Source organism: Myotis yumanensis, unplaced genomic scaffold, assembly GCF_028538775.1.
Source record: "Myotis yumanensis isolate MYYU_CA2020_CCGP unplaced genomic scaffold, mMyoYum1.0.hap1 SCAF_13, whole genome shotgun sequence".
Classification (NCBI taxonomy): Eukaryota; Metazoa; Chordata; class Mammalia; order Chiroptera; family Vespertilionidae; genus Myotis; species Myotis yumanensis.
Window position 1 is genome coordinate 47445961 of NW_027223764.1, and position 17251 is coordinate 47463211.

General features: G+C 50.0%; 1 protein-coding gene across 1 annotated transcript in view; it reads right to left on the minus strand.

Moving 5' to 3' along the window:
- KCNMA1 (potassium calcium-activated channel subfamily M alpha 1) overlaps nucleotides 1–17251 on the minus strand; it is a 672109-nt gene that overhangs the window by 458148 nt on the left and 196710 nt on the right. Inside the window, exon 2 of the mRNA XM_070433250.1 lies at nucleotides 15556–15719. Coding sequence (XP_070289351.1) covers nucleotides 15556–15719 — 164 coding nt within the window. The remainder of the gene's footprint in view (nucleotides 1–15555; nucleotides 15720–17251) is intronic.

Here is a 17251-nt window from a genome sequence, read left to right on the forward strand (position 1 = left end):
TAAATATTAGCTCATTGAATCCTCATCATAACCCTACAAGGAAAGTAGTATGATTGTCCCCGAACACTGTCCCAAGGTCACACTAGTCCATGGCAAAGCAAAGTTAAACTTAGCCAGGCTGGCTTTACATTCAGTGCTCTAACCACTGAGCACCACCTTTAATAGGGCACATAGGTCCCCTGCACAAGTGCACATGAGCAGTGTACAGGAGTGTGACTTACAGAGGAGGAGATGACCCCGTGCTGCAGCTTCTAGTTGAGTAGAATTTGAATGCATGCAGTGTATGGAAGAGAAGAGAGGGAAGGCCGCCTGGAAGGAGGGCGGGGCCAAGTGAAAATGAGCCTGACCCCTGCACAAGGAGTCTGCCTCTAGGCTGTGGGAAGCTACTGAAGGTCCCTGAGCCATGGAAGCTGGTTTGGGGAGGAATCCACCTGGCAGTGGTATGCAAGGCGGCCGGAAGGGACGAGGTGGGACAAAGGGGAGTGATACAGCATCTGGTACAGCAGATGAAGGAAGAGGTCACAGGACCTAAACCAGCACAATGAGGCAGAAGCATAAGGGGGTTGGGGGAAGACCGGTATCAGTTTCCCACCAAATCATTCAAATCAGACACGAGTTCCAGAAGCTCTCCCTGGGCCCTTTCTTGGCCACCAGTGGCTCACGGGCCCTTTAGCACGGGTTTCCGGAGAAGGTGAAGGCCGCAAGGGGCTCCCTAGAGCAGTGCATGGCAATGCAGCTGAGCCTTCCCTGTTGTGTGCGGCTGGTTACTGAAGCCAAGATGGCAAATTCGATCTGGACAAAGAACGAAGAATCAGGCCACCTCAAAAGTGAAAGATAGGCTGGAACACAAACAGCAGTCCTGTCTGTGATATTGTTCCATGAGTCACAGGCCCACAATCCACCCAACCTGGGTCTCACCGCCAATGGCGCTTTCTACTGCAATTTCCATTGCACTGGAGGGGGAGGGAGGGGATCGAGGCTCAAGGAATGGATGAGGAGTTGGGGAGTAAGTTATGGCCCAAGAACACAATTTGTTAGCCTTCTTCCAGGCCTTACCGATTGTTTCAAATCCTCTCTCCAGCTCCAGTTTTGCATAAATTCCTGAGAAGGCTCTGTCTGACATCAGAATGAAATAGATGCTAGGGTGTGGACATAATAGGTAAACATATAAAATTGGAAAAATAAACTTTGCTTTGACAAAAGTAAAGTTTTCCTTATCGATCATATTTAAAGCCTTAGAATCCCATTTTCATCTTGATGGAGGCAATAAAATCTTCGCAACTTTTATGGCTCCCAGGATGAGGTTGAGGACGCTACCCGGCTCCAACCCTGCAACTCTTGCAGACTTTTAAATTCAAGTCAGGGCAGAAATGCTTCTGGTCAGAGGCAAAATGTATTTTTATCTTTGTAAGCACAGCCATTAAGATGTGAGCGTGAATACCTGAAGAGATAAGACATTAAGGGAGAAAACAGGAAGAAATAGAAGGTGAGGCTTCTGAAGCAAGAGAGGGAGTGATGACACATCAACCCCCACTGAAAGCTTTTTGCAGCGACAGGGGAGTGGGCTGAGAGGAAGGCATCTGCAGAGACTGGGAGAATGGGACCTGGGAGTGGGCTGAGGGGACACAGTGGGAGGGTGGTGATCAGTGTGTGCTCTGTGCTAGCAGAGGTGTCAGAGTGGCCCTAACAAAGGGGAAAATGGTGCTTGTGTTTCTGTTTGTCTAGAATCTCTGCAGACCTGAAATCCACCCCCTCGGCTTCTCCAAACACTGAAGAAAATCTCCAGAAGGAAAAATCTGAAGCCAGGATACAGCATGGGGAAAAAAAAGAACAAGAAAAGAAAAAAAAGGCTCATACCGGAAGCTAACAACTCCCTGCTCCTCTGAGTTCTAACCTATGGTGCTGGAGTATCAAATACTAGACAGAGTCAGGAAACATGGGTTCTTGTCCACATGCTGCTTGAGACGACTGGGTGCCCTTGGACAAGCCTGACTTTAATCACACATGAAGTAAGCTTTAGGGAAAGTGATCTAGAACAGAGGGAAAAAGGCACAATAAGGCAAAAATAACACTGGTCCTGCCACCCTCCGATCCATCGCTCTTGGCAGAAATCACTCATCAGGCACAGCATCCTGCAGAGCAGAGTCCCAGTTACTCTTTGTTGCTGAGCCTTGAATCTTCAGCAAAGCACTCTGGGTAACCACCACCGATTGATTCATCAGAATGGGCCCAGGAGATGCAACTTGCTCACCATCCCTGGACTAGATTCCTGCTAATCCTTGGACACCAAAGCTATAACATGCTACATGTCACATGTATTCTCATTACAAATACACGGTGGGGAGGGCAGAGATTAATCAAAGAACTGACATGCATATGTGCACAATCTAGGGACACAGACAATAGTGTAGTGAAGACCTGAGGTGGGGTGGGAACTGGGTGGAGGGGACCAATGAGGGAAAAATAGGGGACATCTGTAATACTCTCAACAATAAAGATAAATTTTTTAAAAATACCCTTAACAACACTCTACTTCTCTTTTCTCCTTGCCTTTTTGCCAAATCTTAACAGCCAAGCTATGAAGGAAAAAAAAATAAAAGTTTGAAGGCCCTTCACTCAACTATATGAGTCTGAAGCTGCAAAAGTGACCTTGGACTTCTTCCTTGAGCCTCTTTACCTTACATTCCCTCATCCTGTTAAAAAGCTCCTACTGGGCCCAATGCCCCCTCTACCCTCCTAAGGAATTCATCAAGGGAGAGGATTCTACTCCTTTTCAAATGTTTTAAGAACAAGGAATAGAAGACAGCCTGGGGAAGTTCAAAGGCATTCGATTATTACCCTCCGTTCTTTTGAAAATTATTAAAGAGCCCAGAATTAGAAATTCAGATTTCTTCCAGATCCCTGAGAACAAACAGCTCACTTGTAAATGGCTTAATGTGTCTGTTTAATGTACACAAAATTATCTTTCAGGAAGGCGGATGGTTTTTCATGTCATTTTGCACCTCTGAAATATACCACCTATGGCAGAAAGATGGGGAATCAAGGTCTGATAAAATCTACAGCAGAAATAATTAGCACCAAAGGCTGTGTCTGAGGGAGAGTGAAATGAAAGAGAATCTGGTTACTTATTTGTTCCCTCTCTGGAGATTTCTCCACTGCCATTGGAAGACTGGGCGGGCGGCTTGCAGAATCGCCTCTGGTTTGTTTGCTGGAGGTGACTCTGCTCCCACAACACAGCAACCTCCTCCAGGCCAGGGTGCTATGGAAACCTGCTTCGGTGCTGGTAGTTTTGGGGGAAAACAGCCAGATGACCTCATTGGTTTGCAAAGTGGGCACAGGTCAGAGGAACAGTGATGTTTTGTAATTTAGCATCCCAGGATATGGACAGTCTTAGCTTAAATCATGGTAATTAAATTGAAAATACTTGAAATAGTCAGCCAATTGAGGGTTTGTTGAAGTTGGGTTTTTTTAACATTTTTATTTATTTTTAGAGGGAGAGGGAAAGAGGGAGAGAGATTGACATGAGAGATTGATCCACTGCCTCCTGCACGCCCCCTTCCCAGGATCAAGCCCTCAACCTTCTGATGCATGGGACAGGATGAGGCCCAACCAATTGAGCCACACCTTCCAGGGCTGTTGTGGTTGCTTTTTAAGTTCATCTAAGAAGTTCACCTAAAATGAAACTTGACTTGGGGAACTTCAGCAGTGCCAAACCCACTCATCACCCGCAGCGTTCACACTCTCGCTATAAATTCGGGGGTTCTCCTGGCAGCTCCCACCGGCCCCCTGGGTACCTCACTCCAGAAATAAAACCCAGCTTCCATCACAGACGTGTTCCCTTCCCTCAGCCCCTCCGGGGTGCCTCTGCCGTAATGATTTTAAAGAAATGTGCCTCTTATGAAATGTTTACAGATACACAGACAAGAAGCCACTTCTGCCTCTGGAAGAGCGTGGACTTTTAGGTACGAGACAACTTGCTTCAGCCGCCATCCTGACAACAATGCAAACAGCCAAGGATGAGCATATCTCCCCCAGGGATCCCCAGGCGGAGGCCATTCAATCACAAAGGGGGCTCCCAAGGTTATGTTGGTGCTAGTGGGGTTACCAACGTGGCTTCTTCAATGACCCTCAACTGTTTGGAGATGGCTCAAGGAGGGGAATTCAAGACCGGCATGGTTTAGAAGAAACCAGCTCCTCCCAGGAGGACCTGGCCCCTCCTCCCAAGGCATCCTTCCTCCCACCCAACTCCATGGTCACAGGCCCTGCTCCCACTACCTGATGCTTCTCTTCTCTGTAGATTGTAATCCACCTGGAAATGAGTCCGAAAGGAAAAGACTAGTAGGAGGGGAGTGAGCGGCAGGGGTCCTATCACACAGGGAGAATTTGAGATTGTGTTCCGAATGGAATGCTAGGCTATGGGAGGCCAGGCACAGACACCCCTGGGCTTCAGCAGCTGAAAAAAAAAGAAAAAAAAGACTATTCTTTCCCCTTTTGCAGCTTTCCTAGTGCCTGGCACAGTGCCAAGTGCACGGTAGGCCGCCCAGTACCGGGAATGAGAAAACATAGAAACATTCGGGGCTGCAAAGAAACACTGGCAGGCTACTGCTAGCCCCTCATTTTATCCATGGAGACACCACGGCCTTGAAAGAGAACTGACTTGTCCAAGGTCACCAGAAAGGTTATGGCAGAGCCACGATTAGAACCCAGTTTTCTGCCCTGGCCCGTGCGGCTCAGTTGGTTGAGCATCATCCCATGCACCAAATGGTCACCGGTTTGATTCGTGGTCAGGGCACACACCCAGGTTTCCGGTTCTATCCCCAGTTGGGGTGCATGTGCGAGGACTGATGTTTCTCTCTCTCTCTCTCTCTCTCTCTCAAAAGAAACACAATAAAAATGGTTTTTTTAAAGAACCCAGTTTTCTAATGACCACCGTCCCTCAGATGACAGTGACTCGCATTTCTATTCTCATACCCCAAGTTGACCTCAAAAGCCGTCACCAATCCCCAAGGCCAAGAGAGACACGTGGCATGTACCCAGGTGAACAAGTTGTTTTCCTCTTTCTGGGGATCTAAGCTTTCTTCCTGGAGATCTAAGGTAGCCAAGACACCAAGCTGCCCACCTCGCGGCTTAGAGGGAGGCAACAGCCTCCTGGCAGCTGCCCTGGGAGCCCACGCAGGTGCCCATGGGATTAAGCAGCTCCTGAAAACAGCAGCTTTCCTTTGCAGGAAGTGATTTTTCACCCCTGGGGCGTCAGCCCAGGCACCAGCTCTGCGAGTGCCCCGCTGATGTAATGAACTCCAGAGAGACCCAGCAGGTCAGAGAGAGTGGTCTGGACCCCTCCCGCCGGGACTCCTAACCCCACACCTTCCTGCGCCAGTCGGCACCGAGGCTAAAGGCTCCTTGGCAGCCAGGGGGCCAGCAGCCTCTGCCTGTGAAACTCTGCCTTTTTGTGATTCGGCCTCCGTTTCAAGCTATTTTTAGTGTAAGCAAAGCTTGAGTTTGAGGACGGGTGCTGAGCAAACAGGGTCTTTTTTTCCTCTCTCCTTTTCAATGAGCTGTTCCCCGTTTCCCTTAGGACAGTCGCTTCACCAACAGCCACAGAAAGAAACGAAAAGAAAAAGAGACCAGAAAAAGAAACGGGGGAAAGGTCAGAATTCGGCATCTCTGCTAAAGCAGCCTGGGAACATTCTAGGAAGGTGAAAGCATTAGACCATCCAGACTAATCCACTGGGTCCTGGGTCCTTCCCAGGTGCAAGGAGCCAGCGCACCCAGCCCGTTACTTTCTGGATTAACCCACCTTCAATAAGCAAGGAAGGCCCAGAGAGCAGGCCCGCACGGCGTAAGGGGAACCTGCGATGCCCTAGAGAAAGATGTGTGTCCCCGCGGGCTTGTCGACTGGCTTCCCAGCACTGCCACACCTTCCATGTCAGCGCCAGGCCAACTGTCTGCACTAAAATTAACTGGATAGACAAAAAGATGGCCTGGTGCTTAAGAGGCTGGGCGCCTCTAATTGAGCCTCCGAGTGCCCTAATTCCTTAAGAGAGGCAGAGCAGCAACTGCCCTGTCCTAGTTTCCTCACCACGCAAACACTAGAGAACATTTTTTGCAATAAAATTTTCAGGGCAAAGGGTGGATTTCTGTTGTTGTCACTCCCCTGAAGTAGTCGTTTTTCTGAAGAAGAAGGAGGAGGAGGGGGAAGAGGAGAAGGAAGGGAGGGAGGGAGGGAGGGAGGGAGGGAGGAAGGAAGGAAGGAAGGGAGGAAGGAAGGGAGGAAGGAAGGAAAGGAGGGAGGGGAAAAAGCCTCTTTCTGGCCTTAGACCCTACAAATGGGACTCCCAGTGCTCCAGACGGGCTGTTCGGGGCTGCAGGCACGAGGCAGCCTGCCTGCTCCTAAACATAGCCCACTGAACTAAACTGGGAAGCTCAGCTTGCGTGTGGTCCCAAGCGTGACTTTCTGAGCACGTGCTCTGGTGCCGACAATGGCTGGCGACTTTGTCATCATCGTCATGGCTATTTTTGAGTCTCCCTGCTAAACAAACTTCCTCGCGGCTGAAACGCAGGCCCTGAGGAGAGCCTCAATCCACTAGGCTACGTTCTGGCAAATAGGGGCTAAGCCATTGCACCCTCTGAAGGCTGTGGGGGGAAAGCCGGGTGAGAAAACTCTCCCAGCCAAAGATGGCAGGCTCCAATTCCTACAGAGCCTCCAGGGGGCGCCAGCTTTTACTGCTTGGGAAGGGAGGGAGGGGTTTAACCTTAGTCATAGAAACACATTAGCACAGACCCGTGTCCAGAAGATGAGATCAGGACTGGAAGAGTTGACTCCCAGCACCATCCAAGGACTGAGGGACAGGCCACTTCAAATATCTTGCCACCCAAGAGCTCAGTGTAGCAAAATACAAGCCTAACATTTTTGCTGTCAACTCCCTGGATGATTTCACTGTGCAGATTTCGATGGAAGGACCAACATGTGTCCAATGCCTTGAATAGCATCTGACACCAAGCAGGTACCACAGAAACGTTTGCAGGGATGATGAACGGCTCAGAGATGCCTCGCTCGGGCAGTAGGATCTGTGTCCTTATCTTGTGGGGACGTAACACACTTCCCGGCATCCATCAGCTGGGTCTGAGGTTGCTGCCCACCAAAACGAATGCTGAAGACACCTCCCCACATAGTCTTATGACAAGCCTTCTGACACCAGCCCTGTGTTTGTCCGCCTCGCCCCACACCCAGGGAGGACAGGACACGGGGACCACAGTGAGCGCACTTGACCCTCTTTCCGCAGACTCATCTGTCATCCTGCCAAGGCGTTTCCTGTGACACACCGCCTACCATGCACAGCTCCCAGGGAGACTCCCGCCCTCCCGCTGGCCCCCTGCCAGCTGGGGAAGGCTATACCAAGTGAGAATTTCCTGGCCGACTTGACAATGGTGAGTCAGGCTGCCATGAGCCAGCTGCAGAAGCGACAGGGCCTGAATTGTGTGCATGGACCAAAGATCAACAGCTGGCTAGACCCAAAGCAGGGCCTGGGATACTCAGACCCCTGTCCAGCGGCCATGCCAGAGCCAGCTGGCCATGTGAGGGGACGCCTGAGTCTGGCGAGGGCTGGGGGGCGGTTCCATCTCTGTAGCAGGAAAGGATGTGTGCTCCACTCACCCCTGCGTCCTCGGACCAGCCCATTTCCTCCATGACACATGGTGACTGGGCCCACACAACTATAACGAAAATAGTAATAACTAATGCTTATTCAGCACTAACCATGAAAGAGGCACTATTCTTGACATTTTACATCCACTGATGCAGCAAATCCTCAAAACAACACTAAAGGCCGGGACTGTTATTGCCCTCATTGAACAGACAAGGAAACTGAGGCACCAAAATATGCAGCGACCAGCCCAGGGTAAAAGTCCTAGAGCAGTGGTTCTCAACCTGTGGGTCACGACCTCTTTGGGGGTCGAACGACCCTTTCACAGGGGTCGCCTAAGACCATCAGAAAACACATATATAATTACATATTGTTTTTGTGATTAATCACTACGCTTTCATTATGTTCAATTTGTAACAATGAAAATACATCCCGCATATCAGATATTTACATTACGATTTCATAACAGTAGCAACATTACAGTTATGAAGTAGCAACGAAAATAATTTTATGGTTGGGGGTCACCACAACATGAGGAACTGTATTAAAGGGTCGCGGCATTAGGAAGGTTGGGAACCACTGCCCTAGAAAGTGGTGGAGCTGGGGAGACTGCAGAAGCTGGGTTCAAACCGCCCTATTGCCCCACCCATAGCAGCCCTCCACGCCCCAAGGTCACAGCATCCCAAGGACGCGTGTCCCAGAGAGAAAGGCAAGGCAGGAGCTGGAGACTTGGGGTGCTAAGTGCTTGACCGGACCTCCTCGTGGTCCCAACCAAATGAGAAAGAGACACAGATCAAAAGAGAGCAGGAGCCCAGCTCTAACGGGGCTGGATCTGGGTCAGCAAAGGGGCGGGACTCCTAATTCCCAGCCCCAACAGAGAAGCTGAACCAGAGGGGACAGAGCAAGGCGCCTGGCTAGGGAAAGCTGGCCCGGGCTACTTGACTGAGTGCTACATTCAATCTATGTGCTTGGGAACAGCAACAAAAGTCTGTGGACTGCATAGATGGATGCATGGATATAAGTGGGCGAACAGACACGGGGGGGAGGTGGAAGGACGATCCCTCCCCTCGCCCCCCTGAAACCCCAGAGAAGGGAGGCAACAAGCGGCTCTTCCTTTCCCCAGAGCAGTCGAGGACTGATTATTGAAACTGTCCTTCATTTTTGCAGGGGAGGTCAGAGAAGCCAACGCACCAGCTAGTAAATTAACAGCTGCTCTTTACAGAAGGCTCTGGAGAGGCCAGCACACAGCACGTGACCTGCAGGCCAGCGCAGACCAGCAGCCAGAGCAGCTGACGCCCCGCCTGCAGGCCTGCAGTGGGCGCTCGCCATGGTAGGGACTAGACGCTGGGCTGCCAGGTGGGGCCTGGGGTGCACCGAACCCAGGGGATGCAGGCGGCAGAGGGGGAGACAGGGAGAGGCCTGCTACAGAATTTCCACACACATTCCACTGACCATGGGAGGGGAAATCTATGCTGAGCCAGCTGAGAACCTGCTGTGGAACCCGGGGGCCCCCTCCCTGGCTCTGGCCTCTGTCTCCCCATCTCTCCGAATCATTTAGTTGAGCTTATGGAGGTCTCTATGAAAAGGGGGCAGATGGTACATCTTACTTAGCCTTTCCTTGTGCCATGAGGAGCTGTGGAGCAGGCCCACCGACCACTCAGAGAGGGACAGTGACAGTCACAGAGCAGAACTTGCTGACTTAGTTCGGGGGTTGGCAAACTTCTGTACAGGGCCAGACAGTACCTATTTCTGGCTGGTGGATATTTCAGACTCTGTGGATGCTACTCAATTCTGCTGTTGCAGTGCCTTGCAAAGGCAGCTACAGAAATATGTGAGTGAGCATGGCCGCCTCCCAATAAAACTCTGTTTATGAGCGCTGAAATCTGAATTGAATTTCAAATAATTTTCACATGTCACAAAATATTCTTCTTCTGATTCTTTTAAAAGCCATTTTAAAATGTAAAACCCATCCTTAGTTGTGGGCCATATAAAAGAGGCAGTCAGCCAGCCCCGGGCCCCGGGCCACAGCTGGTGATCCCTGGTTCAATGCTCCCCCAAGTGTGTTCTTTGTGGTGCCCACGGGTATTTCATGGGGAAAGAGTTCCATGGCGAAACAGGCATGGGAAATGCCGGGGAAAGGCAGCCTTTCTGCTTCTTCACTGTAGGACTCCTTCGAGACTTACTTGCTGATACACACTGGCAATCTCCAACAGGCGATGAGAAATAGTCTGTCCGGGTTCCAGGGAACCACTCCTATGCTGGAACATCTCCTAGAGCAGTGACGGTGAACCTTTAGAGCTCGGCGTGTCAGCATTTTGAGAAACCCTAACTTAACTCTGGTGCCGTGTCACATATAGAAATTTTTTGATATTTGCAACCATAGTAAAGCAAAGATTTATATTTTTGATATTTATTTTATATCATTAAATGCCATTTAACAAAGAAAAATCAACCCAAAAAATGAGTTCGCGTGTCACCTCTGACACGCGTGTCATAGCTTCGCCATCACTGCCCTAGATCCAGTTTCTGTAGAACCTAATTAGAGCAATAGGAGGAAGTCTGACCAACAGTGCCACCCAAGGGCACCCTCCCTCTCTCTGACCCTCTCCGGGGACAGGCAGCTCACTACCTATCGTGGTGCCTGCTGGATTCAGGGACTTCTCCAACTCGTGTTCTCTCACCCAGTGATGCCGGGTCACAAGTAACAAATGTGGGGCCTCTTTCATCAGATGGAGACAAAAATCTCATGTTTCATAATCTTATAAAGAAAGAATCCCTTCTTTGTCTTATTTGATTCATACCCAAAATATAAACTCTATTTATGCACAGGATAAAATTAAGATATTATTAAGTACTGAAAGAGAATAACTCTCTGTTTCCTTTAAAAGAAGTCTTACTTAGGAGAGTTAAAAAAACAACAACAACACTCAAGCAAAATCTCAATTTACTCCCAACTGTGCGGAGAGCGGGATCTACCTGTTCATTATGGGGTGTCACTATGGGGCATTCATAGTGGAAACACATGCCTGAGAGGCCGCTAGTCTTTCTGCCACATAGGGCTTTATAGGTGATATAAAAAAGTCACGCAGATTTGTCTGAAATGTAAAAAAAAAAAAAAGAAAAAGGAGTGAAGCCTAGATGAGAGGAAGATGGGAACGTGAGTTGTGTGTGAACTGGCCTCCAGGCACCATGAAGCAGAAAAGCAGGGGGTGCGGATGAGAAACGTCACCGGCACCATAAGCCACCCAAAGGGAGAAACGATGGCGATGGATGTCACATATTCGACTAAGCGTATGCCCACGTGCACCTCCACTTTGCCCGACGCTCCCATTTCATGGGCAGTGAGCGCCTCTGGTAACTCTATGAAACCAGCAGGATTATTTCTATTTGAAAGGTGTATTTGATACATATTTTCTTTGGGGCCCTGGGAGATGAGATAGAATAGCCAGGCTACGTAAATAACGTTAATGTGAAACGTTAATGCCACACACGTGGCATATTTAGGAAGATAAAGGGAAAGACTGGCATTTTTCTTCCTCCTTACTTCAGCTAGTCATCCTGCACAAGGTAAAGGAAGTAGCATACGTTTTCAGTTCTCGGATTACATGTGGATGCATCCTGGAGAAGTATTCAAATGCAGTATAGTTCTAAGGGAATGTGAGGAAAATAACCAAAAGAACAATTCTAAAGTCTCTCTCTTTGCTCAGGTATTAGCAAGACCCGTCTTGGAAGAGAAAGACAGAACGCCGAATCAGGAAGGAGCGGGGCCGAGGGGCAGCCCAGGCAGCGTAGACACTGCTTACACTTCGAGGTGAAGTCATGCTTGGCCACACGCCAGTTTCCCTAGGCCCTAGGGAGACAGTCACTCCGAGATCAGCGTGGAAATTAATATGAATATTCAGAAGCAATGTACTAATGTAGATGGTGTGAGTGTGTGTATCTGTGTGTCTATAACATTCCCCATCATAAATGGTCTCTCTGGTACTATCACTCTTGTGCTATCTTATCATAGAAAATTTCTTTCTAAGGAATTTCTTTCAATTTCTCACTTTCAATGTCTTTTTTTTAAAAATAATACAATGTTACTTTATTTTATTTTTTTTAAATATATTTTTATTGATTTCAGAGAGGGAGAGGGAGAGAGAGATAGAAACATCAATGAAGAGAGAGAATCACTGATTGGCCGCCTCCTGCATGCCTCCCACTAGGGATTCAGCCTACAATCCAGGCATGTGGCCTGATCGAGAATTGAATCGGGACCTCCTAGTTCATAAGTCAGTGCTCAATCATTGAGCCACGCTGGTCAGGCTCAATTTCTTTATTTATAAAATAAGGAGATGAACTAGACGAAAAGTCAGCAAACTATGGTCCATGAAATAACTCTGGCCCGCCACCTGATTTTGTAAATAAGCCTGACTTGGAACACAGTCCTGCCCAAGTATTATTGGTAGCTGCTTTCAAAACGCACAGGCAGAGTTGAGTAGTTGTGTCAGAAGCCCTACAGTGTGCCAAGCCTAAAGTACTCACTATCTGGCCCTTTTACAGAAAAACTTACCAACCCTGAACCACACCATCACTAACACTGATTTCGGCAAAACGTATCTTTTTTTTAAATTGAAAAGGGAAGCTGAACAGCCGGTGTCTGGTCTTGCTTTAGTCCTGTTGTTGGAAGGATAACAAGCAGACAGCTCAAGACAAACACAGCTTGGGTTCTGAATGGGCAGCGCTGCTTTCTCTGTGCACTGAGACTTCCGTGTGAATCTCCTCGCTCAGAGCAAGGACATGCTTCTCCGAGAGGGCAGGCCTCCTCCGGACTGAGGTGCTGCTCTCTGTGCGGGGGACCTGCTCGCTCTCAGGGCGCCAGAGCAGCCCGGACAGGATTGTCTCCAAGGAGCCCTTCGGAGAGCAGCTGGCTTCCTGGACAAGGAGGCCCGGGCAGACTGTGCATGGCCACGCAAATGTGAACAGAATCCGGCCAAGTAGCCTTAGGACCTAATTGGCTCAGAGACAGGAAAGTCAAAATGTCACAGCCAAAGCGACAGCTGGCGGTGGCTTAGAGAAGAAGAGGCATTATCTTCAACTCGGAAGTAACGACACAGAAAGGGCACCGCACAGGAGTCCGAGGCCGGCACGCACTGGCCGGGAGGCTGCGTACCCTCGGCAGGTCCTTGCCTTTCCTGTGCCTTGCTTTTCTCAGCTATAAAATGGAAGTAAGTTCACTGTTAAGCCTGGCTTGCTTGCTTCTTTGTAATGAACCCGTACAACACCACAAAACGGGAGACAAAAAATAGGACAAGGTCCCTACTTTTCAATCTGATCACAACATACGGGGTCTAGCATATGCCCAGCTCACAAGTCACTCCTGTGACTGTCAGCGGTAGTATCCAGGCGGATGCTGGGTACACCTGGCTTGTGATTCCCCTTCTACAATGTCACCCACACCCACCTTTCTGCCTCCACAGGTTTGTGTCAGCTCAGGCCTTGCCTGTCCAGGTCCGTCTGCTGAGTCCAGTCACAGTGCCAGGAGCTCACTATCCCAACTGACCCCCCACCTCTGAGCTCCTGCCTCCTCAATTCAGTCTCCATTTGTCCGCTAGCTCTCTCTGCACAACCACCAACCATGATACCCTTCCCTCAAAATCTCCTTTCTGACAAAAGTCTGTCCAAATTCTTCCACTTGGCATTTGAAGCGTGGACAAGCCGTCTCCAGCCCACCTCCCAGGCTCACTTCCCTTCGGGGGCCTTTGTGTCCCCAGCCCACCCGGCCCCCTTCCCTGCTCCTGGGCTCCTCCGCTCTGCTCTGATGTTCGAGATCCTGACTCACATTTCAAAGCTCAGCTCAAATGCTCTCTGTTTTATTCGGGATTCTCAGCTTCCGGCGCACTAAGTGGCCCCTTCTTGTTTTCAAGCTCAGGTACATTTTTATTTTTCTATCACAAGTGTGTGCTCGGTGCATCCTGAAGTAGAAGTCTCAGCTCAAAGGTTTCCCTCCTATGACGGCCGTCTTGATCCTCCCAATTCTCCATACCAGGCTCCCGACCCCAACACACACTCCCGCAACCCTCCTGGCATTTCTCCTCCAGACATCCCTTCAGCAACTTCCATCCACGAGGCAACGGGAGCCAAATCGGTCCTTGCTCTTCCCTGGGCTGAAAAGAACACCCAGAGTCGATGCTCCATAACTCCTGGCTGATGCTGATGAAGATCCTCAGAACTGTCTGCAATGGCCCCTGGGAGCCGTGGGTGCTGCACATCTGTGTGACCGAACTGGCTGCTGCTCCTCATCCACCATCAGCACCAGACACATAGAAGGCACTGCCTCCGTTTCGCCCCCACATCCATGCCCAGACCCAGAATTCAACGTCTTTATGTTTCACCCGTAGAATCCACTCACATACAAGCACGAGAGAGCAATGGAGACAACTGGAAACTTGGGGAGGGGTAGGAGGGAGACAGGGTGGTGGTTACACAGCACAGTCCACAGCCATGCCTCCTTCAGCACCTCATTAGACACCCAGTGCGGCCAGTTTTTCCTGGACCGTGCCCTCTCTATCTTCCTGCATGCAGCAACTGCCTGGCTCGTTTCTCTCTCCTCTTTCCTCCAAAATCCCAGCTTTAAATCTCTCTCCCTTTTGTCTCGCTACCAACTGACATCAGCTATGGTTTCATACCCAGAGCCTTAGAAGGCTCAGCTCATGAGGGGTCCCCCAGATAGCAGAGCCCCGTGCCCCCGAAGGCCGCTTGGCCACCACCTTTGTCACTCAGGCATGGCATTCGGTGCTTGACTCCTTCCCTCAAGCTGTCTGCAAGTATTTTTCCCAAACATGAGGTAGATTCGACGGGTGAAATGTTCACCAGCTCCCTCCATCTGCAGTCACCTCCTCGCCGAGCTTTTGCCATGAAATGTCAAGGGAGATAACGTCCACTTTCCAGCATCCCTGCCTGATCTCCGATCCACGCGGCCGTCAGGACATCCCCACTCACTCTGTCTAAGAGTCAAGTGACTTGTGACCAAGCCCCAGTCTCAGGGCCAGGAAGGGCAGCCCATATAAAACAGCTCCCAGAATTATAAGAAGAAATTATTTGAAATGCAAATCCTTCTCAGGGAAACTCCTGACCCAGAGCAGACCCAAGAAAAGCCCATGGGCAGGGCTTCCCCCAGGGAAGGGCCCACGTATGTCTGGAGCATGGCCTGGCCAGGGACCAATTTGTGTTTGTTTGTTTGGGACTTTTCCTGCCTTTGCACCGAAAGACCCATGTCCAAGGTACTCCCATTCCCAGGCAAACTGGGCTGGTTGGTCACTACAGGTCACTACTATGATCCTTGCCAAGAACCAGAGGTCATGAGGCCAATGGGTGAAGCCAAGCTCCATACATGCCGAACAGAGAGAAAGCAGGACATGCACGGAGAGGGGCAGGATGGGCCCTGGCTGCAGACGGGGCAGGAAACGGCCTCATCAGGAAACGGTCACAGGAGCAATGACCCTCAGGTGGCTGCCAGGGAGTTTCATCAGCGTGAGCAAGGATCTCCCCCGTGGGCAGGACCCAGATCACACGCGGCAGGAGGGCAGGAAACTCTTAGCAGTCAGAGGACAATAATCACGTCCCCAGAAGACCAGCAAACACATGCGTGCACACACACACACACACACACACACTCTCAGAATGCCAGGAATCCCTCCGCAACAGGCCCTCTGTGCCCCCTGACGATGGCCCACTCTGCAAACCACGGGCTTAGATGTGCATGAACCCAGCCTCTCCCCCAGGCCCAGAAATAAGCACTCGCTCTTCACCCCACCTCCCAACAGCCAGGGGCCTGGTGACGACCCCAGGAAGCATCACATCCCTCTCAACAAAGGGATCAGGGACCAGGCAGCAGGCCTGCTCGGTGAGGAGGGAGTTGAGGACTCACCAGGACTCGGTCCGGTCAGTGTCTGGGGCGGAGATCATCACCCCCGCCCAGTCCTTCACGGAGGTCATCCAGCCGACCTCGGCTGCCACCACCTCCTCTTTCTCGTCCACTGGCTTAAGAGTGCCATCGGCCTGGCTGGAGCCATTGTTAATCTTCTGGGCCTCCTGGCAACAGAGAGAACAAGGGTTGAGACATTTTAAAAAACGGAGACCTCAAAAGATCAAAGGGCCCTGTGTTCAGGTAGGAACTGGCTCAGAAGTTCAGGGGTAGGGAGGAAGGATGGGTTGTGGTTTTAATCAGGTTTTTAAATTTTTTTATCTTTTATTTATTCTTAAAGTATATTTGTGAAAGAATGACATTATTCTCTTTCTGTTTTTAAAGAAAAAAAGCCACATAGCTCAGGAGACGGGGCAGGCGTCTTGAACTGGGGTCTCTCTCCACCTGCCCAACCTCCGTGCCCTCTCCCGTTAGGGCCCAATCTTTTCCTTAAGGAATTCCCCATGTCCTCATCTCCATCTGTGCTGTTCAAAAGGGGCTGAGAGACCCCATACTGGCTCGAGGAACTGGACTGGTCAATCATCCCCCCAGCAACAGTGACTGGGCCACGGATGGTCACAGGATCCACGCCAACCCAATACAACTCAAGCCCAGGACTTTTGCTGGGAAAAGTAGGAAAGGTAATCCTTCCCTGAGAATGAAGGCAGCACAGAAAAGTGATAAAATACTGATGTCATCATTTGAACACCTGGATCCAGCTGTGCCTGAAATCCACCCCAGACCTTTTCACTTACAGGAGATAATCAATTCCCCTTCATGTCCTCAATGTGCTTGAGGACATAAGGCTGACATCCTCAGATAACTGAGCCCCTCCCTGGGCCCTAAATTGAACTCTTTTGCATGCAATGTGGTCCTCTCTCCCCACAAATACTCTTCTCCCACAAAGGGTCACAACTGCTCCCTCCTCAAGTCTTTGCTTAAATATCACCTTTTCAATGAGGTCTTCTCTGGCTACCCTTTTAAAATTACAAGTCTGGCTTCCTACAGCACAGCTGTTCTGCTTTATTTTTCTCCCAGCATTAAAACCTCTAATACACTCTATAATTCACTTACTTACTTCATTTACTGTCTGCCTCCCCCAACTGCTGTATCATGAGTGCCTAGCAAACACTTGGCTCAGTAAACAGAAAGAAAGAAAGAAAGAAAGAGAAAGAAAGAAAGAAAGAAAGAGAAGAAAGAAAGGAAAGAAAGAAAGAAAGAAAGAAAAGAGAGAGAGAGAGAGAGAGAGAAAGAAAGAAAGAAAGAAAGAAAGAAGAGAAAGAAAGGAAAGAAAGAAAGGAAGAAAGAAAGAAAGAAAGAAAGAAAGAAAGAAGGAGGAGGGAGGGAAGAGGAGGAGGAAGGAAGAAAGAGAGCAAGAGGGAGGAAGGGAGGGAGGGAGGGAGGAGGGAGGGAGGAAGGAAGGGAGGAAGGGAGAAGAGAGGGGAGGGAGGGAGGAAGGAAGGAGGGAGGAGGGAAGGGAGGGAGGGAAGGGAGGGAGGGGAGGGAGGGAGGGAGGAGGAGAGGAAGGAGAGGGAGGGAGGAGAGGAGAAGGGAGGAGAAGGGAGGGAGGAGGAGAGGAGGAGGAGGAAGGGAGGAAAGGAAAGGAAGGGAAGGAGAAGCAGCCCTCACTGACTATGAACCTGGGTTTAGGGTTGCCAAA